At 41.1% G+C, this 22,500-nt stretch overlaps 3 protein-coding genes across 3 annotated transcripts in view; 1 reads left to right on the top strand and 2 right to left on the bottom strand.

Moving 5' to 3' along the window:
* The window catches only part of LOC138056378 (cystatin-A1-like), a 6,864-nt gene extending 4,526 nt beyond the window's left edge, over positions 1 to 2,338 (top strand). The window contains exon 3 of the mRNA XM_068902164.1: positions 1,751 to 2,338. Within this exon, the coding sequence (XP_068758265.1) occupies positions 1,751 to 1,888 (138 nt within the window). The 3' untranslated portion in view covers positions 1,889 to 2,338. The remainder of the gene's footprint in view (positions 1 to 1,750) is intronic.
* Positions 2,339 to 5,510: 3,172 nt separating this feature from the next.
* Positions 5,511 to 18,048, bottom strand: LOC138056377 (NFX1-type zinc finger-containing protein 1-like). Its single transcript, XM_068902163.1, has 6 exons — positions 17,889 to 18,048; positions 14,196 to 16,110; positions 10,962 to 13,590; positions 9,963 to 10,387; positions 9,018 to 9,291; positions 5,511 to 5,943 (listed from the first exon to the last, which is right to left on the bottom strand). The coding sequence occupies exons 2-6, from the start codon at positions 16,078 to 16,080 to the stop codon at positions 5,658 to 5,660; spliced, it is 5,499 nt and encodes a 1,832-aa protein (XP_068758264.1). The 5' UTR covers positions 16,081 to 16,110; positions 17,889 to 18,048; the 3' UTR covers positions 5,511 to 5,657.
* Positions 18,049 to 21,259: 3,211 nt separating this feature from the next.
* LOC138056376 (protein SPMIP1-like) lies at positions 21,260 to 22,373 on the bottom strand. The gene has a single exon (XM_068902162.1). It carries the CDS (start codon positions 22,277 to 22,279, stop codon positions 21,737 to 21,739), a length of 543 nt encoding a protein of 180 aa, XP_068758263.1. The 5' UTR covers positions 22,280 to 22,373; the 3' UTR covers positions 21,260 to 21,736.
* Positions 22,374 to 22,500: the final 127 nt, after the last annotated feature.

The raw sequence follows: 22,500 nt of genomic DNA, 5'->3' as shown, positions 1-22,500 counted from the left end.
AATAGTCTTCCTCTTAACATTATCACAAAAAATTCGCATGTTGAGCATTCAACGCAAGTACTTTCGAAATGTGAAAAAAAAAGCGAGAACTGATTTTTTTGTGGTAGTGCACTGTGCATACTATGTCACCGAGTTGTAAGAGTGTAAGAACGTAAGAGCATAAGAGTGTCTGTGGTGCCAATAGGCCTGCAGGACGTGCATAAATCACTAAATTAAACAGGTCTGTTTGAAGAGCGTGCTTGAGTTTCAATAAAATGAGCGCCAAAATCGGCAAGAATCTGTGACGCTGATGAATAATAAAGCAGCTGCTATTTCCAAAACGATGGAATTACCTGGTGATGAATAACCTCGTCTAAGAGAGTAAATTTTTGACTTTGCAGAAACAATGGTCAACCTCAAGAGTTAGGCGATTGTCATCTTTGTGTTGAATTCTCACATTTCTTTTCAAACTTTATAACACTTGAAAGGAAAAAATAACAGACTAACAAAAACAAAAACCCGGTGTCTTGCCATCATTTTGACACGGCTGTATCCTTTGTTTCGCGAGTAAACATGCAAGGTAACTTGATCACGGCGCCCGGTGAATTCGACGACACTTTTGATTTTGCGATTTACTTGTGCAGCCAAAAGTACAATAGAAAAATTGAACGTAACAGAAATCTCCCAAAATGTTTTTCGCTTATGGTAATTATTTATCTTCGCGGTTCAAAATTTATGTTGTTTTTATGTCGCAAATATTGTTGCTCGTGGCAAAATATTTCTTTCTCGATCGATACTTCCTGAAAACTTCCTTCTGCTCTTCCTAAAAACTCTTTATCAATATTTATTTACTTTTTTATCAATATTTGAGTTGTATAAAGCAGGCTAACAAAATCTGTTCTTTTCTTAGTTCGCATTTTGGAACGCTAAAATAGAATTTCCGGTGCTATGTTTCTTACACAGCAAGTCATATATTTTGAGGTCTTCCATCCAGATACTAACCCTGTCGGACGGCGCGTAACTTCAGTGAACGTTTGTCTTGAAAAGCTGTCAGAAGCTCAGAGTACACGCTTAAACTTGTATTTCTGTGTTACTGCACTACCACATGTACGCATTGCGTGCCTATTTTTTCATCTTGGCAGCACTTTAAATTGCAAAAATGAAATTCGAGTAAAGGTAACAACTGCAGCTAATAAGTTTAAGTACAAGTAAACATTGTCGCCCAGAATTTCGCTTTGAAAAGCAGTTTGGGACCTAAAATCGAGAATAGACCCATGCCCCTCACATCACGGCCGTGGGTCCAAATTACTGCTAGTTTTCATAGCTTTGCGCGTCTTAGTCGGCAGATAAAAAGTTAAATTTTGAGGTAAGAATGGTAAAACATGTTTGCTTTTAGAGGGGAGATTAATATTGTGGACGAAAAATATTTGCGTTTAAGTGCACTTCAAGCCTAATTTTAATTTTCGGCTCCCTCAAGAAATCTGAGTCAATTTGCTGTTAGTAGACCGATTGAACTCAATGCTGTATTCAATTCAAATCTATCGGGGTTAAGATCCTTTGTGTATTGTATTTGCATGATAATGTAGCATTCACATTTAAATGATATGGTAATACCTGAAACAAAACGTTTTCTTCCCAATTTGAATTGGCCGAGTTCGTCAATGATTTCTTCCCTAGCTGTCAGTGAAGTCTGCCATCTAGATTGAAGACCTAATTTAATTATAAGGAAACCAAAAACTCTTTTTGAACTCTTAAACTTTTTTATTTCTAGGTTGATGTTGGCAATACTCCTTATAATTACGTCCACTTATACGTGTATCAGAGTTTGGCGAGTGATGGATCAACCCTTGAAGTTACCACTATCAAAACTGGAATGAAGGAAAGCGCTCCCTTGGAGCCGATCAAGTGAAATTAAGAGGCCGCCCCAGCCAAGTCAAGCCCTTGTCAGTATTCAGTAGACTATTTTATTCACATAATGGCTTCGCGTGTAACAGAGCCTACAAATTAAATGTATGCCGGTTATGAGTCTCTTTTTACCGAACTTGTTTAAAAGAATTTTCCCTCGCCGTTTGATTTCAGGAGGCGGGAACAAAGTAGCTATTATTTTCCTTTAGAACAGGGTTAGATTTCCTCGCATACGCACATTTTTTCTAACTGACAAGCAATTAATCATAACGGGTGATTTTATAGGCTAGGTTGGTATTTTCTTTTAAGTTTCACATTGATTTCAAATTTCATTATTTTCTTGTAGTTTACCAGATTGCATAGCTGTGTTTGAGGATAATCAACTCTTAGATAAATATTGTTCGAAGCTAATATTTCAAGCATTTTAATGAAATAAAATCAGCCATTATAGTCATTTTCTGCTTCTTCACTAGATTGGTAGTTTATACCTTTTCCCCTTCCCCAAACAGTTTCAAAACCCTTATTCACGTTGCTTGCTTCCCTCAGTTATGTTTGTACAGGGCATGCCAATAAATCACTGGTCGGGCTGGGCTAAAATGGCTATGGGCACAATACTCATAGACGCTTTATTTTAACAAAACATCTCAAACAATTCCTTGATACAAAGTTTGGCCCAGTAAAGTTGAGGGCACTGAAAACGCAGACAATCAAACCAAGTGGCTGGGACCTGGGGAGCGGGAGGGATGAAAGAAACCAACCCGTCTTCGCTCTTGAATTCGCGATTTTCCTAAATTGTTAATTTGCTTTGAATTCACTATGATCGTGAATTTAGAAGACTGACAGTTTGATACGAATAATGGGAAATGGTCATATTTGTTTGAAAAGCAAACCCAAGTGTATGGACATAGGAGTCGAACCAGGGAATGTTGATAAACCCGTGGCCTAACCACCACACCGCTAACTTCTCAGGGACAATAACACGATCTAACAATGCTGTATTATCACTCGCCAACAAACAACATTAAACACTATAAAAGGTCGGTTTCCAAACTTCACGACAAAGCTAAACATTTTAAATTGTTAATCTAGCTTAGACCTAATTACTCTTCAGCGGCCATATTCTATGGTAGACTTAAATAAATGTTTCTTTGAGAAAGGCAGTATCTTGATCTTCAGTGGTAAAGCGGAATAAGCGATTCCTTTATAGTAGAAACTCCAGGTTCAAATCCAATCCACGGATGTGATTTTTTATTTCTTTATTTTCTCTGCTACCACAAGTACTGGGAAAAAGTTTCCAAAATTCACGATAATAGTGAATTCAAAGCAAATTAAAAATTCAGGATAATCGGGAACTCATGGGCGAGAACGTGTTGAAGAAGCATCAACGAATGACACCCGTGCGGCTGTCTGATCACATGATCCATGCTCAAACCTTCGAGGGTATGAGATTCAATACGAATAACTCCTCCCCAAGTCCCGGGTCCCAGATCTCCTCGGATACAAAAGCCACTACTGAAAAAGGAGGATGTAAAAATTCTATTTGAGGGCAAATATTTCATGTCTGCATGAGGATAATCAACTCTTTATCGAAGCCCTGTATACGATAATGTTCCAATTTCACAGAAATAAAATCGGCTATGGCTATCGGCCAAAGTGACATGACGTATTTATGTTGTCGGTCAAATTCTGGTCTCAGGTCGAATCCGTTTTTACCTGGGTTGAATATGCACTTTACCTAGTTTAAAGCAGCTATCAACCCTCCAAAAAGGACTGTGACCATATGTATCTTCCCTGAAGCTTTGTCTTACGCGACATCTCAACAAATGTTTTCAATCATTAGTTTCTTATTATCTTATCGGTTTCTGTATTCATACACATCCATTTACTCTCAACATTACAACATAGGAAGGGAAAACAAAACTAGACTATATGTACTACGCACTTATCGCTACTCGAACTCGGACCCTTCAGATCCATGGTCTTGCGCCTTCACCACTACGCTATAACGACGAACATGCTCAACCCAACACCGTTCTTCTCATTATTTACTTTTGTATAATAAGTCAATTAACCAAAACTAATCTTGACCTGACCCAATTTTTTCTGTAGGCTCCAAAAATAGCTTCTGCAATTCATCTAATTTCGCATTCAACCTACAATTAAAATGAGGATCACCAATTAAACTTAGGTAGAAACGGATTCAACCTGAGAACGGGGTTTTACCGGCGACATTTCTTCATGTTTTCACTCATAATGTAGCTGCGCGTTCACTGTAATATCAACGTCGCCTGACTATTTTCTACATTTTTTCTCAAAAATATGTCTAATGAAAGAGTTTGCGCTTTTTTGCATTCCATCGTGCCGAATTGTGGTTTTCAGTTGGGTGTTTTAGTAAGCAGGTTTGATTTAGTTTTGCTTTACTTTGCTCTGTGATTGGTTAGCACTGAAAACTCGTCCCACCTTCTCAACCAATGAGAAGCAAACCTAAAATCAATCATGCATTTTCCCGCGCTTTGAGTCGGCTACAAGTATATTAAGTAAAGCTATGATCCTCGCAGTTATGGACGCAATTTTAGCAAATTGCGCAGAGAAGCCTAACAATTTCAGGACTTCAACGGAGTTTGAACCTGTGTCCTAGCGATACCGATGCGACGCTTCAACCAACTGAGCTATGAAAGCACTGACGTTGGGAACTGGCCACTTGTGGGTTCTAATGTTCCCGTGATGAATGAATCAATGAACGAAATGATATATGAAATGAATCATATACTGAAGATAGGATCCGCGCAGTTATGGACGCAATTTTAGCAAGTAATTGTACAGGTAATTCCTTCGAATTTTGATTGGCTCGCCTCACTGCTTGCGTCTGTTGTGATTGGTCATAGTAAAAGCTTTGGTTTTGGTTTCACGACACTCGATTGAAAATCATTTCATCTGATAAAAAGTTAATGCAGTTTATATCCCTTACTGAAAAAGCCAAACAAAGCCAGACTACTTGGGAGTGCGTGTAAGTTAAAATTCCTGAACTTTAAGCTGACCTGCAAAAACAAACGACTTTTACAGAATTTTTGTTTTTGAATAAATCGGTCCTCCCGATTCATAGTTCTATTGTCTTTGATGGTTGTGGTTACACTCAAATGGCTAAGCCCTGAAACAACTTCTTAATAGGTCAATAATTGTAAAATATACATGTCAAGCTTGCCATCCAGGCAAGTCTACTAAACTTCGTGCCTGTTTAACAAATCGAATGTGGTTTAGGGTTTATATCTGTTCTCTTATCGACAACGATATTCGTTATCACAGTGGTCAAAATGTTGTGGACTCAAGAGGCGCAACGAACAAATGACTCGACCAGCACAAACGTTTTCTTTTGAAATAAGCACTTTCAGTAACCAGCTTATGATGCACAAAATATTTGGGGTATGTAATTTGATTCATAATTCAGCATAGAGCGAGTTTCAATTGAGTGTCGTAAAACCAAAACCAAAGTAATTACTTTGGCCAATCAAAAAGGACGGAAACAATCCGGCAAACCAATCAAAACTCGAAGTAATTACACGTAGCCGACACAAAGCGCGGGAAAATGTGCACGCGCGAGCCACGATTGGTTTTGGTTTCACTTCTGATTGGTTGAAAAAATGGCGCGAGAACTTTGAACCAATCACTGAGTGAAGTAATCATAAACCAAAGTAATTATCTAATTATTTTCGACACCCAATTGAAAACCGCTATAATTCAAATTTTCAATCGAAAATCAATGTTGGTATTTATACTTATATAACGTAATTTTGTAAGTTTGCCTGTTCAGACCAAGCCGAGTGTTGTGCTCCGTCCATCTCTGGAGCTAGCCGATTACCCTCTTGCAATGTGTGACTTACTCCGCCAATCACAGCCCCGCATTCTGGACACGTGCTTTTCTCCATAGCCCCACCGCATTCACCAATGGCGTAGCAGTGCCCGTTAGGACATTTGTACCAATGACCTTTGGACAGACCTACCGCTGTCACGATCTGTCTCTTTTGTTCAGGTGTCACAGGACCAAGACAAGGGTGTGCTTCCCTTAAACGATAAAATATAGTAGATTAGTGGAGCAGATATTATAAGCGCGCTTTGTATACTCCGTCAGGATCCCGTAATGGGTTCCTGGCTAAGTCTATTCATGTAGTAGAATTTTTTCACTTTTTCGGCCCAAAAGACAAAAGCCTAGAAACGAATCACAGTATCGTTATAGCCGCTTTCACAAGAAAGCAGTTGGACGCTTCTATCCCTATAAAAAAAGATTTTCCTATAACATACGTACACAATATTATTAAAAACGGCAAATAGACTATTTTACAGTTGTGTTCTCGGTTACCTGGCCTTTGACCAAAAGCGAGGCCGGAGTTAACCTTGCATTGATACAAACCTCACTGCTTTTTTTATGTAAATCATGGGATGCTAACGAGTTTCTATTCACATAAGAAAGGCAGCGAGGTTTGCATTAAATCAAGGTCAACACCAGCCTCACTTTTATTCAAAGGCCTGGTAACTGAGCACAGAACTATAAAATGGTCTATTGTAGTGCCAAATTCGAAGAACGGAGTACTACCTTAGTGTACAACAACGCCTCCAGTTATTTCCAATCTGGTACAAACAGGTCAGTTTGCAAATGAAGCACTCTAATGTAGGGGGTACTTACATGAGGCCTGGACGAACGCAGATCGGCATGAGTTTCTTTCCGGCCTCCATAGATTCTTTTTTATGCGTTTACATGAGACTGACCGGTCTGACCTCGTCTCGGTCCAGCAACCGAGACGAGGTCAGACCGGTCTAGGTTCGTAACGTTCTCACGTAAATAACAACAAAAATAAGACCGGGTCAAGAAATTTCAAACCTGTATGCCTTTGGGTCAGCCATATATTTATGAGACAAAACATATCATTTCGTCCCGAAACCAGGCACCAAGCATTTCGTCCCAGTTTCTCGTTAACGACTGCAAAAACTTCATACCTGTACAAGTTCAATTCATACCAGTCCGAGTTCGTCCCGGTCTCATATGCATGTAAATACTCCGTTAAATGAGTAGTGGCTTTTTAACAGTCCTTCGAAGTGGCGCCTTTAAATGTCAGAATTAACAAGTCTGGGAGCTTTGCTGAGACAGCCCTTCAAGATAGTGCGTTCTGCATAGTAACCGCACGTTTTAAAGAACATACGCTTTTCGCTTTGGCTTAGGAGCAAGTTTGTGAGATCTAGAATCGCAAACATTTGGAAAATACCAATGCGCATGGAAGTGGAGTGTTATGTACTTGATTGATAACAACGAACACAACTTACTCGATGCAAGACTCGAAGAAAGTGGTAAAATATGTCAACGGAAGGGGTGTCTCTGTCGCGTCAAGAATTTGGGTTAAATTGCAGTGACAGTAGAGGGTTTCTTTAAGGAGGCGTAAAAAGGGGGTTTGAAGTGCCAAATGAGAACGGCTATTACTTTCGCAAAGGTGACTGCAGTTCGGACTTTTTGTGGCTTAATTTTTTTAGTTTGAGATATAATCCAATAAGAAAAGAACGTTTAGGTCACAAAAATTCGCTTTTCTAAAGAGATATTACTACATCTGAGAAAACAAGAAACAACGCTTGTATTTTCACTCAGATGTGCCCGCGGGGTGCCCCTCGTTTAACACCGCGCACCGGTGGCTCAGTTGTTTGAGCACCGGGCTATCACGCGAGAGGTCGTGAGTTCAACTCCGGCCGGACCAACACTCAGAGTCTTTAAATAACTGAGGAGAAAGTGCTGCCTTTGTGATTACATCTGCAAATGGTTAAACTCTCTAGTCTTCTCGGATAAGGACGATAAGCCGGAGGTCCCGTCTGACAACCCTTCAATGTACATAATCCTGTGGGACGTAAAAGAACCCGCACACATGTCGCAAAGAGTAGGGCATGTAGTTCCCGGTCAGTGTTGTGGTCTGTCTTCTGTGATGTATCATGGTTGGGAGGGTAAATGCTCGGAGAAATTAGCTACACCAAGCTACTCTAAAAATCCGAGGGTAAATAAAGATATATGATATGATGATATGAACACCTCTTATGCGTCTCCTTGCTCTGCTTATTTTGATTGTTGTATATTTTTAAATGGAATTTAACTAACAATTATTGGATGAGGTTGAGCATGTCAGCGATAATTATCAAGGCCAAAGTTTGTGTTATCTGCCGAAGCCGAAGGCTGAGGCGGATAACACAAACTGAGGCCTTGATAATTATCGCTAACATGCGAAAACCGAATTCAATAATTGTTTTATTATGCATATTCCTGAGCTGAGCTCCGCCATGACAAAACTGATCGAACTGCTGGTTAGTGTGTTAGGTGACGTCACTTCTGCATGCATAAAACTATTGTCTGTAGGTATGACGTCAATTCTACATATATAAAATCTATTGTTTGTAGGTATGACGTAAGAGAAACAGAGCCAGCAAGAATTAGCTGCGTCCTTATAGCCAATCAAAATCGAGCTGGTGACACCAATGTATAATAATATGTTTTATAGGGTTTGCTAATGACGAAATGAAGCCCTGTGTCGAAATACTGTTAATTTTTTTCCCACTGGTTCCTACAGTGGACCGTAAGGGACATTGCACTTCGTGATCAGTTTTTCTGCTTCAAATTTTCAAATTCGAAATTTTGAGTTTCTGGAACTCAAAATTTTTTAGTTCACAAACTCGAACTTTCGCGTTTGAAAACTCTAAATTTGGAGTTCACAAACTCGAAAATGAGTTTACAAACCGGTCAGTGTAAAATACAAACTGCAGAAAACGAGTAACAAATGCAACTGTTGAAAAAAGCCCAAACCTTCAGAAGTGCTAACCTCAGGCCTAATTAGGCACAAAGCAATATTTAGACTTCCCTGTTAGCACTTCTAAAGGTTATGGGCTTGTTTTCCTAGTCTGCAGTCTACATTTTACACTAAACAGTTTACAAACTCAAAATTTCGAGTTTAAAATTTTGCAGCAGGTAAACTGATCAGGAAATGCTATGTCCCTTACGGGTCACCGTAGGTTCCTCCACTGCTACTTTTTTTTTTTTTGTTCGTTTTGTTTTGTTTTTTTCCTTAATTTCATTATAGCCAGGACACAAAAGTTTAAGTAGGCCAAATTACCGGATTGCTGACAACTTATCCAGAAGTTCATCGAGCCGCTTAGCTTCTATGAGTTTACCGCTAGACAAGTGATCGCGGACATCTCTCATAACGTCAGTGGACGATGTGTCCAGGGCAAGGTGGTGAGTCAAGACATCATGATTCAGCAAACACAGCTCGAGTTGCAGATGCAGTCTGGTGAATTCTAGATCGATGTCTTGCAGCTCTTGCTGTGTGACTCGCTCAGACATCGATCTCTTTTTCATGCAGTCCAGTTCTCCCTGAACGAACAAACCTGCCAAAAATTGTGACATGATTTCAGTGCACTGAGTAATTTGATAGGAAATCCAGCTAAATAGACTAGTGCTAAAAAAACATCCTCTCAGTCCCCTCATTTCCCTGAGTCCCTGAGTCCGTGATTCACTTATATATTTGCGTCCCCCTCCACCCATTGTGGGTGCAGGGATGGGGCAGTGGTGAGAGCACTCGTCTCCCACAAATGTAGCCGGGGTTGGATTCCCAGACTCGGCGTCTTATTGGGGTTGAGTTTATTGGTTCGCTATTCTGCATCGACAGGTTTTTCTCCGGGTACTCCAGTTTCCCCCTCTCCTCAAAAACCAACATTTGACTTGATTTGCGTTAATTGTTGATTTCATTTGATAGTGTCCCAAATTAGTGCACTAGCGCTAGAACGACTAGACACTTAAATAAAGTTCCTTTTTTTTCCCAAATAAGGACCCTACGATGGACAGTATGCAGCAGCAGGTCGTTAGCCTTGTCATGATTATGAAGTTTCCATGACCAACAAAGGGTCTGAGGAGAGTTGGTCAGCCCATCGTCCAGTCTCTCCCCAATCCAAAAGATAGATTACAAAGATAGAGTACATCACCAGGAACTACGGTCCCCACTAATTTGAGTAAAGCTTAATTTAAAATGTTAGGCAAAGTGAAATACACAAACATATACCTTCCAAGCGACAATCGATGCTGTCTTTTCGGCAAGTGGGCTCGCTGAGAAGATTGCACTTTAGTTTCTGGCTCATAACACAATAACGCTCCATCAAGTTCACTTGATTTTCCGTAACAGCAGCTTTTATCCCATTGCTTAGTCGCATCACGCAGCGACTAAGCCTTCCCCACTCCTTCATTTCGTTTTCTCCGTCAAACGTCTTTTTTAGTTCCTTAAGACGGGTTTCCAATCTTTTCTTCGCATCATCTACTTCGCTTTGGTGCCCTTTCACCTTCTTTTTCACTTCCTCTATGTCATAAAGTTGCTGTTTAATCACGTTACCGTATCGCAGGCTCGTTCGGATTGCAGACTTGCAACGAGGGCATGATTTCAGCTGAATCACGTGACTTTCAAGGGAGTCGTCATTGGACATATCCATGTACCTGAAAAACAATCAAAGCTAGAATTGTTCTTGAATCCTTGTATCCTATGCACTTGAAAGGACCCCTTGCTGTTGTTACATAATTAAGATGAAACATTTTCCGAGGTCTATGTGAACAGAGCAAGGGCACAACAATTTTTTGTCGGGGTAGAATGTTTCTCCAGCAAGCGTTAATTCAGATTGAATCTCTGAGCAACAACAACGCTAAGTATCAAGTGAAGCTATGATCCTCGCTAAGTATGCTAGAAGGCAAAACTTTCCTGGACTTTTCTCTGACCATTGTCGAAGGTCTGTCACTGCCAGAGAGAAGAACTGTCAAACTGAAGAACGACATTGCTCGTTTTGTTACAAGTACTAGCCTTCAAGTATCTGACTCAGAAACGTGCAGTAAAAACGTACAAAAACATTAATCTTAATTAAGATCTTAGAGAAATGCCCCTATAAAGAGTTGTTTGTTGGGGGCACCAACCCATACTCGGCTTATTAAGGCGATGCTTGTACCAAAAAGCAAATTCTTTTTGCACGCAGATATAATTTCATTGTTTTTTTTTTTACCTTGAGAGCACATGCCTCACCTGTCAAGATCCGTTACCGCGAAGATGTGTTTGCAATCTGGTAACTGAATGAATAGTGCATCTTCATCGTCTTCCCCACCAAGAAAGATTTCGGTGATGGGATCCGTGCCGTCATTTTTCTCGCATACAGCACAAATACAGGGCTCTCCACAAAGACCGCGACAACGGTGAGGATCTTGCTTACGTCCACACGTCAGACTTTTGTTGCAAGGCTTGTTACACCTCGGCCGGTCGCACAACTCACCGCACAGTTTGGTACATTTGTGATGACGGCACTTCCACGAGCATTTGTTTTTGCACGAAACGCACGGCTCTCCACATTCCTTATTGCAGTGACTGTGCTTGCAGCGATTTTCACACTTCTCGGAACATGGTGGACATGAGTTAGAACAGTGCGCCTTACAATCATGTGAACACACCAATACTCGACGACAGTGGGATGTACATCGCTTGTGCACTCTTCCCATTCGACACTCGCCACATTTTCCAGAACACCTGTGTCCACACTGCAATTTGGCGCCGCACTCAATGTTGCAATCGGCTGGTGTGGCGGAGCAGGCCATATTGACTTCATGTCCACATGGCCAATCATTTCTCTTAACCAATTCGTTGCACTTAGTTGAGCAAGGCTGACCACAACGAGCTTGGCATCGATGGCCACATCTGGAGAGCGTCTTTTCACACCGTTCTTTGCACTGAATTGTGGAAAAATCTTTGCCACATGCTACTCTCGTAAAGTGACCGCAATGTGGATGTCTTTTCATCACCATCACAGCACAATCTGTTTCACACTCTTGGTAGCAAAGCTTAGAACACTGGTGAGAGCACCCTCTGATGACTTTGGAGCATTCCTCCTTACAGATATATTCTTCATGCTCAGGGTCATAAGGATGACACAATGTTTGGCAGGCATGACCGCAATCCAGGCGCACTTCACATGGCTTCAGACATCCCCCGTAAGGAACTTTGTCACCGAAATCTTGGGCCGTTTCAACTGTCACTTCATCGCCGTGAATTTGACAAACAAGAGGTAATGCGTTTCCAATGCTTCCAGTCGATTCCAAATCTTCTACAATCTTGCGCCAGATATCACTGTGTTTGGAGAGAAGATCAAAATTTCCGATGCAATAAAATCCCCTCTTGGCACGAGAAAGAGCAACGCACGCGCGATTCACAATCTTGATAAAACCTACTTTCTCTTCCTTGTTGCTACGCACGAGTGACAAAAGGATGATGTCATTTTCTTCGCCTTGGAAGTTGTCAATGGTCGTCAGACGAACGTCTTTAAGTTCTTCGTTCTTTTCGTCCCTTCTATCTCGAATAGCAAACATTTGTCCAGTGTAGGATGTCAAAATTGTTATTTGCTCGGCACAGTAACCTTGCTGAAGTAAGTAGTTACACAGAGATACCAAAAAGGTGGCTTCGTGCTGGTTGGTGTGACTGTGTGACTCGTTATTATCGTGGTCCTCAAAATGGCTGTGCTTGATAAAGAACATGTTCTTTTTCATTCCTTTGATGTTCTCGTATTCTTCCACGGATTTATGATTCTCGAGATCGTCGTAGATGTGTCTCATTAGGGCAGCAATTTCAGGCCTCATGCGATGTTGTACAGACAGCCTCTGGCAAGGAATTCCAACATTAACCATCCTCTCGAACAGCGACACGTCCAGTTTGTACGTTTTGGCCAATTTCCACACTTCGGGGGTGGGTCTAAGCTGCTGGTGATCGCCAATCAAAATCAAGTGCTGGCATCCTTTGGTCAAAGCGGTAATGATATGAGCCTCTAGTACTTCAGCAGCTTCCTCAACCAAAACGATTTTTGGGCAAATCCGCTGGAGAATGCGGCGATACCTAGCCGCGCACGTGGTTGTCATGCCAATGACTCGTGCGTTTCGAAGAATATGTTTGTCTTCGGCGTTTGTTACCTCATGCTGGCGGGCTAACGCTCTTTCGTAATCAGGCTGTTTTTGCTGAAGTTGATCTAAGTGGTGTTTTTCCACTCTCTGCAGCCAAAGCCTGTAAAGGTTCCAGCGTCGACGCAACGATAAGCGCCCGAGGTTTCCCCGAATCTGTTCTTCTTCGACTTTGGACATGACATCATCCCTCAAAAGGTCTCTGCACAGTCCGGCGGGCTTATTCGTTTCGTCTGCTCTGCAAATGTCCACTTTAAAACGATTGGATACGGCTTCACTATCGTCATTCTCGTAGTCGTCGTCGTTTGCAAAGTTACGAACTGATACTTGCATTCTAAAGTCTTCCTTATGAGCGCCATTACGATCATTTTTCTCCCTGGAGTCCCTTGGGACAACAATTTTTACTCCCAACCAATCCAGTAACAAATCGTCAGTGCCTCTGTGTGCTTCATTCTCAAACCACCTGACATGATGGCGAAACATAAAATGCTTTAGCACACGGAAGGAGAGAACTCCTCTTCTTGAGCACTTCAGTACTGCTGTTGACCGCTCAAGGAGTCCATCGTCAAGTAGCGCTCTGAGTTCATCCCTAGCTTTAAATCGTGCTCTGGCGATTTTTGCTGGAATTTCCTTCTTCTTTCTGGCATCGTCTCGCCGACTTTTGAGAGCGCAGCTCTTCAGTTTTTCGCTACAGCGTCCACCAACACGAACTACCCCTGTCAAGAAAATCGTTGCGTTTGTTAAACAGACAAGTTTTGAATGAATCTGGATTCTACCTTTGAGTTTATGAAACGTTCCGAACCTTCTAAGATAGGAACAGACTTCCTTTGATGCCTTATGAATATTGTAGTCAAGAAAGGTTATCTGGCTTTTAAAACTGTAAGGGTGAATTTTAGCAACGCCCGTGAAACAAGATTGTGTGATAGCTTTAACGGGGGTCTCTTGTTCAAACATCCTCACAAACGTCCCCGTCAAAGTTTAAGTATAATGTCTAAAACACAAATCATAAAGGCGGTAAACAGGAAAAAGTTGTCCTTTTTTTTTTTGTTGAGTGCTTTTATTTAAATGCGTTGCTTAATCAGGCTGGCAACAATGATGAATCGTCGAAATGCGTCAGTGTTGCAAACGTATGCGTGGCTTCGAGGTCATTTTAAAGAGATTTCGTCTGCGATTTTCAAAGAAAACTGCTGAAGTTGCTTTACAGGACTTAATCGGCTCCATCAGCTTTTTTAGTGTTCGCAATGTGTAATTTACCTTTTAGAAGTCAGAACAAATTGCCACTTCTTAAAAACATAATACTAATGCGTTGCTGTAATCCTACCTTCCAGTGGTAAGCCTCCAAGGAACTCATCCAGCGCGTGATTGGTGTAGGACACCATCAAGATGGGTGACCGGCGTTTGCCTTTGTCTTGCCAAAGTGAGGCACTCTGCAAAAGAACCCGTGCGATCTTCTGGCCAACGTACGTCTTTCCAGTTCCCGGTGGTCCTTGAATGACTGCAATCTTCTTGGTCAGTGCCACTTGGAATGCACGCATCTGTGACTCATTGAATCCCAGGTCGTCTCGGCCTAGTGGCAAGTCGTAAATGTTAACAGCGCCTAACGGGAGAAGATCTTCGGACGAGTCGCTGTCAACTGTAGATACGCTAGAGATATCGCTGTTGTCAATGGTAACGGAATCTACGTTCATGGAATCATCTTCGGGCTCTGATTCATCTATAACAAATGGAATTCCATCGTTGTCACGAGATTGTGAATTCAAATCAAAGCCTGCTATGTCGCTCATGACAAAGAATCCGTTACTTATCCTCTCATAGTCAGGTGGCCCGACATCTTGGACACATTTAACGATGTGTTCTTCGAAAGGTAGGTTTCCAGGTTGGATTTCTTTCAAACCGTCTAAAACATGTCGGTAAGCTTCGAAAAATGCAGGCGACTCCACCATCTCAAACTTCTCCTTCATAGTAATGGACTGATTTAATCTATCCAGATTATCACCTTCAAAGCGCACTTCCAGCTCGCCAAGGCAAAGCTCTTTTGGATCTCGATTCTCGACTGTCCCAAACAAAAGGTTGTAAAAGTCATCTGCGGAGAGACAGAGAAGAGATCCAAACTTCAAACGCTTGGTCTTTCCCCATTTCACGTGGCTTACGCTTCTGTGCGACGAGTCAAACCGGATTCTATAAACCATTCCCTTTCCATTGCATACGGGATACAGGACGGTGACATTACGGTACACATGGACGTCATTGGCAAATTTGGTGCGTCTCGTGTAGCTTTCTCCGAGGCGTTCGTAATTCTTTTGAAGCTGTCTTATTCCATCTCGCAGTGGAACGATGAAGTCCTCTCTAAGAAGCCGAAACTGTACGTCCAAATAGTGCTCCAGGTCTTTGTAGCATCCATCGACAACGTTGACGCGAAGAAACGGCTTACAATGAATGTTAAGGTCAGCAGCTTGTGGAGCCACACTAATGTCCCTGAAATTCTCGGGTGGTATAAGTTCAGATTCGTCTTGCTTTCGGGCAGCCTTAAGTTTTCGACGAATAATTTCGTCCTTTAATTCTTTCACTCGAACAACTTTTTGGCTTAACACGTCTACTTTGAGTAAAGGATTCTTGTTTTTCAGCTCTGCTAGCGTGTCATTTAGTTGGGCTAGAGGAATTGCAGCGACTGTCTCACTTCCAAATCTTTGTAACAGCTCGAGAAAAATCTCAGCCAACTGCGAGATCACATCTTCAAGTTGAGTTTGAAATGCGCTGTCAAGCTCCGAAAAGAACGGGATTTGGTTGATAAAACTGGAGAGATGAAGATGCAGGAAGTTGGTTTTGATGACAAGACGCAGGATCTGATCGGCATGTTGCGTTACCCCTTCTGACGAACAGCACAGATGAATAGCGCGAATTATAAGCCTCATTAAATCAAGCCGGATTTCAGACTCGGAATTTAGTAGGGCTTCAAATCTTTTGGATTTGTTCGCAAGATCCCAAATTCCGTCTTCCGGAGATTGTGACATGCAAATTTCCTCCAAGGCCTTGAATCCAATTGGTACATAATTTCTCGTCTCACTCTTCCCTTCTCCGTTATCTGTCCGCCTTCGTTTTGCAGGGGCATGGGATGATTCAGTCGATCTTGACTCTTGTGAATTGTTCCAGTGGGGTACGTTTGGGTGGTTAGTTCTACCGTAACGTCTCTTTCGGGTTGGTGTCATGTTGTGTCAAGGAGTAGAGCTGGTGGTGATCTACGGTTGAAACAGTCAAACATGATTATGTGCAGTAATTACGGTAGCTAAGAAACAGCAGGGGCAATCCACCATTCACCTTGAGATATATTCGGGAAACCACCCCTTCCTGATGCTCTGCAGACAATCAAAAACCCAGTAAATACAGTGAAGGACAGACACAGACCCAAAGGAAACCGTCACGCTTTTTTGCAGAGCTGCACCTTGTCAAGCATACGTATTGTTATGTCCAGAGAATCGTTCCTTAAAGAGACCCTCCACTTCAATTTAGTCACATGAAATAACCATTGCAGTCAAGTCAGTCTAAAGTATTTTTATAGAAAGTGTTTGTATCCGAAAGAAATAAGTGTTAGAATCGCCTATTTTTGTTTTCAAATTTCGCGGACGCCACCATCTTGAATAATTGTGACGTGTTACGCTCGCCCTATTGTTATTACACAAAAGCTCTTTCTAGCTGTCAGAACAATAGGTTTTCACGTGACGTCATTGCCGCCATGTTGGTGGAGGAAAATAAAAGATCTCTCATTATCTTCTTTTGTTCGTCCACCAGAAGTCGTACATTTCTCTATTGTTATTGGTGTCCCTAGAGGTTGGTTGAAAACGTCCTATAGGGCAACCGTAACACGTCACAAGCATTCAAGATGGTTGCGCCCGTGAAATTTGAAGTGAAAATAAGTGATTTTAAAATTCACTTTTCTTGATATAGCACTGTTTTAAAAACAAATTTTAAACAAATGTGTTTGTAAACATAATTTCCTTCGGTTTAAACTTATTCTGTAGTTAAAGGGAACCTCCACTAATTAAAAACAAGAATATAACTTTAAAATACTGAAAATTATGCTTACAATCAAAATTGTTTGATCATTTTCGCGTTTGGATCCGAAATAGACAAATTTCAAAAACGCTTGTTTTGGTTTTCAAATTTCCGGGGACCTGCCATTTTGAATAATTTTGATATGTATTGGTTGCCCTATTGTTTCAAAACCAAAGCTCTTTGTGTGAATACAATAAAGCAACCATTACTGAACGAACTCATTTCGAAAGAAAATTTGCATATTGTGCAAGACTTCAATTTACATCTGTCAATCCTTGGCTTGCACATGACGTCATTGGCAGTCAGGTTGGTGTACTGAACGATAGCGAAAACGTCTTTTGGGAATTTGGCTCTATTATTATGCAAAACTCGAGCGACATTTCCCTTTTACACCAACATGGCCTTCTAATCACGTCACGAGTGCAAACCAAGAATAAGGCCCGTTGTATCGAGTGTCGAGTCACCGGTTCGTGACGATATTGAATATTATTAAAATTATGCCTTTGTTTTGCTTTGTGCTTCACTGACGGAGCGACACCAGGTTAATTTTGTTTGGTACTTGAATTCTAGTAATGTATTTACTATTTAACCACGTATTTTTGTGCATTAAACTGTATATAGAGCGCATTTCTTTAAACTGAAAGTGATACAAATAAACCTTATTCTAATACTCATGAGATTTGATCCTTTAATTTGCCTTGTTTATTAAAAAGAGTGCATGCAGGTATAAATATGTCTGCATGCACTCTTTTTAATGAACAAAACACAAAAAAAGGACCAAATCTCATGACTGAGTATCGTCATATGATGTGAATTGAGAAAACAAAATGTACAAGCGAATAATATATAATTAGACGAACGTACGGTAACAGTATTGTAATTGTTTTTAGATACATTTCCGTGTATCTTGTTGTCCCACATGTGAGGCCAAAATTTTCATTTGTTACAAAATATTTCCGCCTACCTTTGTCCCACTTCTAGCTCATTGCGAAAACCTTTTCTTTGACGCAAGATTTTTCTCAGAGATCATGTGCCAACCAGTGCTCTTTCGCAGAAGGCTTTATCCAAATTCTGAGAAAAGCGTCTCCTCTGCGATTGGTTTATCTTCGCTCCTTTAATACTACGCAGGCTTGCTGGTCAGGGGAAACGAAGACGCTGGGTACGAGACACAGACAATCTCGACCCCAGAGCTCTTCTCTTGAATGGGGCTCTGGTGACGAGAATGGGTACGAGGTTGCGACAAGCCGGAAGCAACTCTATTCTCGACCCCAGTCTTCCTCCCTTTCGGCATGTCTGACGGTGTCACTGTGATTTGGGCATTACCGCGTCTTGGGTATCCCCGTACCCAAAACACTAGTAAAGAATTTAAGAAACGACGACGGCTACGACTACGACAACGCCACAAAACAATAATGTCATTGGTTAAAAGAGTATAAATAATCGTGCTGCACGTGCAGCACGGATTTTAGCAAGTATCTTAGCGGTCCTCTGCATGAAGATGAATTGAAATCACTAAATTTGAAGTTTTGACGACAATGTAAGCACGCAACATAGAATCTTTCATTCTCTATTTTAACTTTAAAACCGCTCGTACCAATATATTCTTAGGATACTTCTCCCACATTGTAGGACGTGAACAAGACTGAATAATCGCGAAAGACTTATGATAGAGCCAAGTTATATTTTGAGGTGACGTTTTCGTCGACCGTCGCAGTTGTAGATCTTAAATTCCCTAGTGATATAGACATCCCCAGTGGGGATACCCAAAACACTGATTGCGTCCTTTACTTTCAACGAGCAAGAGCGTGCCTTTGCAAATAATTCTGGGTTGTGCTCGAACTTTTTCGCATATTTTCGCAAAATCGCTTTGTTTTGCTTTGTAAAGCCTGCAAGGTAAACCAGGTTTTCACGTCCTGGAATTTTGTGGCATCCATCCCAAACACGCTTTTCGATTTTCCCAGGAAATGTGTTTAGTTATGGATCCTTGGAGGGTACCGGGGAATAAGTAATATGAGTAGGGGATGCCCATATCACTAGTGTTTTGGGTACGGGGATACCCAAAACGCGGCGATGCCCATATCACTGTGACAACGGCAAAGGGGAAGAACTCTGGGTTCGAGAATAGGAGCTCTGTGTGTGGAGTGGCCGTGTTGGATCGAGCTCGAGGGCCAAACAATTTTAAATATTTGGATACTAACGAATTTTACTTCCCAAAGGAAGATGCTTTTATTGATGTGGCCCTCCGACATGGCTGCTCCACACATAGTCTTTCTTTCGGAATAGTACAATAAGAAATAATTTTGTGGCCCCTCTCAGTGGAAAGTGTCAAACCCACTAAGACCCACTAAGTGGGTCAACCCATCAACCCAAGAACAGCACGACCTCCAGATACAATGTGAATTAAAGTTAAAAAGTTCATTGCAGTTAGATTAAAGCAACTTAAGAAGTTGCAAGCAATCCTGAGAAACCTTGTTCCCCTCCAGGGTCGTCGGGATGTCAGGAAACCCTCCCCCCCCAAAGAGAGGGGGTTCAGTTCTTTCTGAAACAACTTTTTTTTTACCACGAATCTTTCCATTTTGCAAATCCCACTAGCCAGAATTTTCTTACCTCCAAAATTCCGACGATAGACCATTTTACAGTTGTAGCTAAGTTACCTGGCCTAAGAATGGAAGCGAGGCTGCCGGTGACCCTGTTTTGATACAAACCTTCGTGCTTTTGTAATGTTAATACGGACTAATTAGAATTACAACAACACAATTTGCACGATAAAAGCAGTGGGGGCTGTATCAATGCAAGGTCACCGGCAGCCTCGCAGCCATTCATAGGCTAGGTCGCTGAGCAAACAACTGTAAAATGGCCTATTTGCGACCCCATTCTAGTAACTCTGTCGGGAACTCTGTGGAAAATGCAACCCCATTATAGTCAATCTAGATGCTTTTCTTATGCAAGTTCTTACACAAAAACATCATGATACGAAAAGGAGGGAGGTCTGTATCATAACAAGGTCAACTCCAGCCTCGCTTTTATTCAAAGGCCTGGTAACTGAGCACAGAACTGTAAAATGGTCTATTCCAAAGAAAAACCTATCGGGGTACATGTGAAAGGGTTTGACTGTGGCTCGACCTGTATGCACTCTCCCTTCCCCAAATGTAATATTCTGGGTCCATAGACATGATTTCTCTATCATAGCCATTACAGTTTTCTCAAATTTGATTGGTGCATTAACTGCTTTATTTTTCACTAATTATTAGGTGCGGTTACACTAGACCTCTTGCCCATGGGGAACCTTGGGGTTATGGCTTGGGTTGGGTTTACCCTGGGTTATGATCGACTCCCCATTTGCGGTTACACACTTGTAAGTTACCCAAGGGGAAGGTAAGTGTTGGCCTGTTTTGGTGGGAAACTTACCTTTAAGATAAGACAAGATGAGATTTATTAGTTTTCCCACTAAATGGTTTTTGAAAAACTAATTACAATACAAAATACATTAAAATTAAGCATCTAAAAAAAAAGGTAAACATTGAAGATCTACATCTGAACGACAAACTTTTCTTTGGCTTATTTTCGGTAATTGTCACGATCGGTGCTTCTCTTAAACTGTCCATCTCAATTAAGTTCAGCGATTCATCGCTTCATTTTAAGAAGGCAACAAAGACGTCGACTTCAGTGTCACTTCACTGTCATGGGCAATTCTTTTGTTCTTTTTGACGTATCCATGGAAATTTCCCACAGGAAATTTTCCTTTGGGCAGATCGGTTACACATAAAAAATTGCTTCCCCATGGGAAAAAGCCACTTACCCAAGGGCAAAATGGCTAGTGTAACCGCAGCTATTGAGTAGGGTTGTAATCCGACAGTTACATCAGCCAATCACATTAAGTGCACTCAGCTTATTCCACCAATCACAGAATTTATCACAACTGAGCCATAGCAACAACCAACCACCTACCCTACCAAACTGGTGATTTTCCGAAAATTTGACGACATTTTGAAAATTTGTAACATTAGACAGTGATTAAGGAATGCATTTGTTTTCTTGGAAATTGGTTAATAATTAATTGGTATCAGAACCTCATGTTGTCCAATTCGGTCTGTAATCATACTCACGATTAAACAAATCGGATTCCCGCTTTGCGGTCATCCAATTTTGTTAATCACTTGTATGATTACAGACTGAATTGGACTCCACTTAGTCCTATTACCATTATATAAGTTTATTTCAGAGAACTTAAAAAATTTCAAAATTTCAACTTCAGTAAAATCGTCACCAAGGATACCACACCCTGTCAGCATCCCTGTTATAGGCATTTACAGTACATAATATCGAAACCAAAAGTAAATTAAAGCCTTTTAATAATAAAACTTATTGCACACAGTTTGGATTAAAATAGTAGTTCGGAACTTGCTCAATTTCCTGTCATCTTGAGTGTTTTGTATTCAATAATGAGGATTCAAAATAAACAAAAAAAATGATTTATTTTACAAATACCTCGAATTCCTTCGTGTCTGCGGTAATTTACATCACACTTTCATTTAATACCTTTACGAAAACTAGAACCCTGATTTTAAAAATATATTAAGAAAACTCGCCATAAAAATCTATGTGAAAGTTATTTGCCATCAAGTCTGCAGATAAATATCATCTAATCAGCGTATCAATCTCATTAATCTGATCTCTCGCGCTTTATTCCAGGTACAGAAAATTTCCAATTGAAGAAGAAACTAAGTTCATTACAAAAGCAAATCTTGGAACATAAGTAAATAAAAGTGGTATTAAAGGCTCATCTTCAACCAAAACACCAACCGTACAAGTTCATTTGTCAACATAAAGGATTCCTCCAGGACGGTAGAAGGTATCTCGAATGACCCGTGTTCGTCCAAATGACGGTGATTTCTGTTGCTTTACACAATCCTGGAGCTTCCATCCGATTTCCCAGGAACTGGTTATCGGGTATTCGTATTTTATTTCCGGATCTTTCTGATTTCTTTTCTGCAAATAAGCATAGCGGCCGCCACCGAGGGCGCTGAAGCCGTCATAAAGGAGTTCCTTTGTATCTCTCGAAACGGGTCGCATTTCAACAAGGAGCGATTCTGGGTTTTTCTTAGCTGTTTCCTCGACTTTCTTTCGACTTTGTTGTTCTTTTTTTTCCTTAGCTTCCATTTCTTCCTTAAGCGACTCCAAAGCGTTGATTTTTAGCCCTTCTGTGCGCGGTTTTCTGCTTGTCATAGCTGCCACATCGCGGACAAACTCCTTCGAGTATCGTGCATGCCACGATAAACGAACGAAGGCCTCTTTGTTTATTGATTCTTTCCAGAAGTTTTGCCGCTGTGTATCCATATTTAACTCCCGAACCATCTTGAAAGGCTGATTTTAGGTCTTTAAGCAACCTTCAAATCAAAGTTTGCAGATAGTTTTGTGGAACCTAAGAGCTCTTTTGGAATGAATACACATAGTTGCCACGGGCAACAGTATCCTATTGTCTAATTGTTGTCACGCGCTGGCATGTCGCCTGGATCCCGCGAAACAGAAAAATTGTTAAAAATTGGGAGAGGTCTTCTACTATAAGTTATTGATAA

The sequence above is a fragment of the Montipora capricornis genome, chromosome 7 (genome assembly GCF_036669925.1).
Source record: "Montipora capricornis isolate CH-2021 chromosome 7, ASM3666992v2, whole genome shotgun sequence".
In the NCBI taxonomy this organism is placed as follows: Eukaryota; Metazoa; Cnidaria; class Anthozoa; order Scleractinia; family Acroporidae; genus Montipora; species Montipora capricornis.
This window is presented reverse-complemented; position numbering and strand designations above follow the sequence as displayed.

What these genes read in the sequence shown, in the direction of transcription:
- LOC138056376 (XM_068902162.1), bottom strand. Translation starts at nt 22,279, where the DNA reads ATGGTTCGGGAGTTAAATATGGATACACAGCGGCAAAACTTCTGGAAA.
- LOC138056377 (XM_068902163.1), bottom strand. Translation starts at nt 16,080, where the DNA reads ATGACACCAACCCGAAAGAGACGTTACGGTAGAACTAACCACCCAAAC. An exon ending in TGGAGGCTTACCACTGGAAG is followed by an intron (nt 13,591 to 14,195) that starts GTAGGATTACAG and finishes TTTTCTTGACAG; the next exon opens with GGGTAGTTCGTGTTGGTGGA. An exon ending in CATCGATTGTCGCTTGGAAG is followed by an intron (nt 9,292 to 9,962) that starts GTATATGTTTGT and finishes AATTTTTGGCAG; the next exon opens with GTTTGTTCGTTCAGGGAGAA.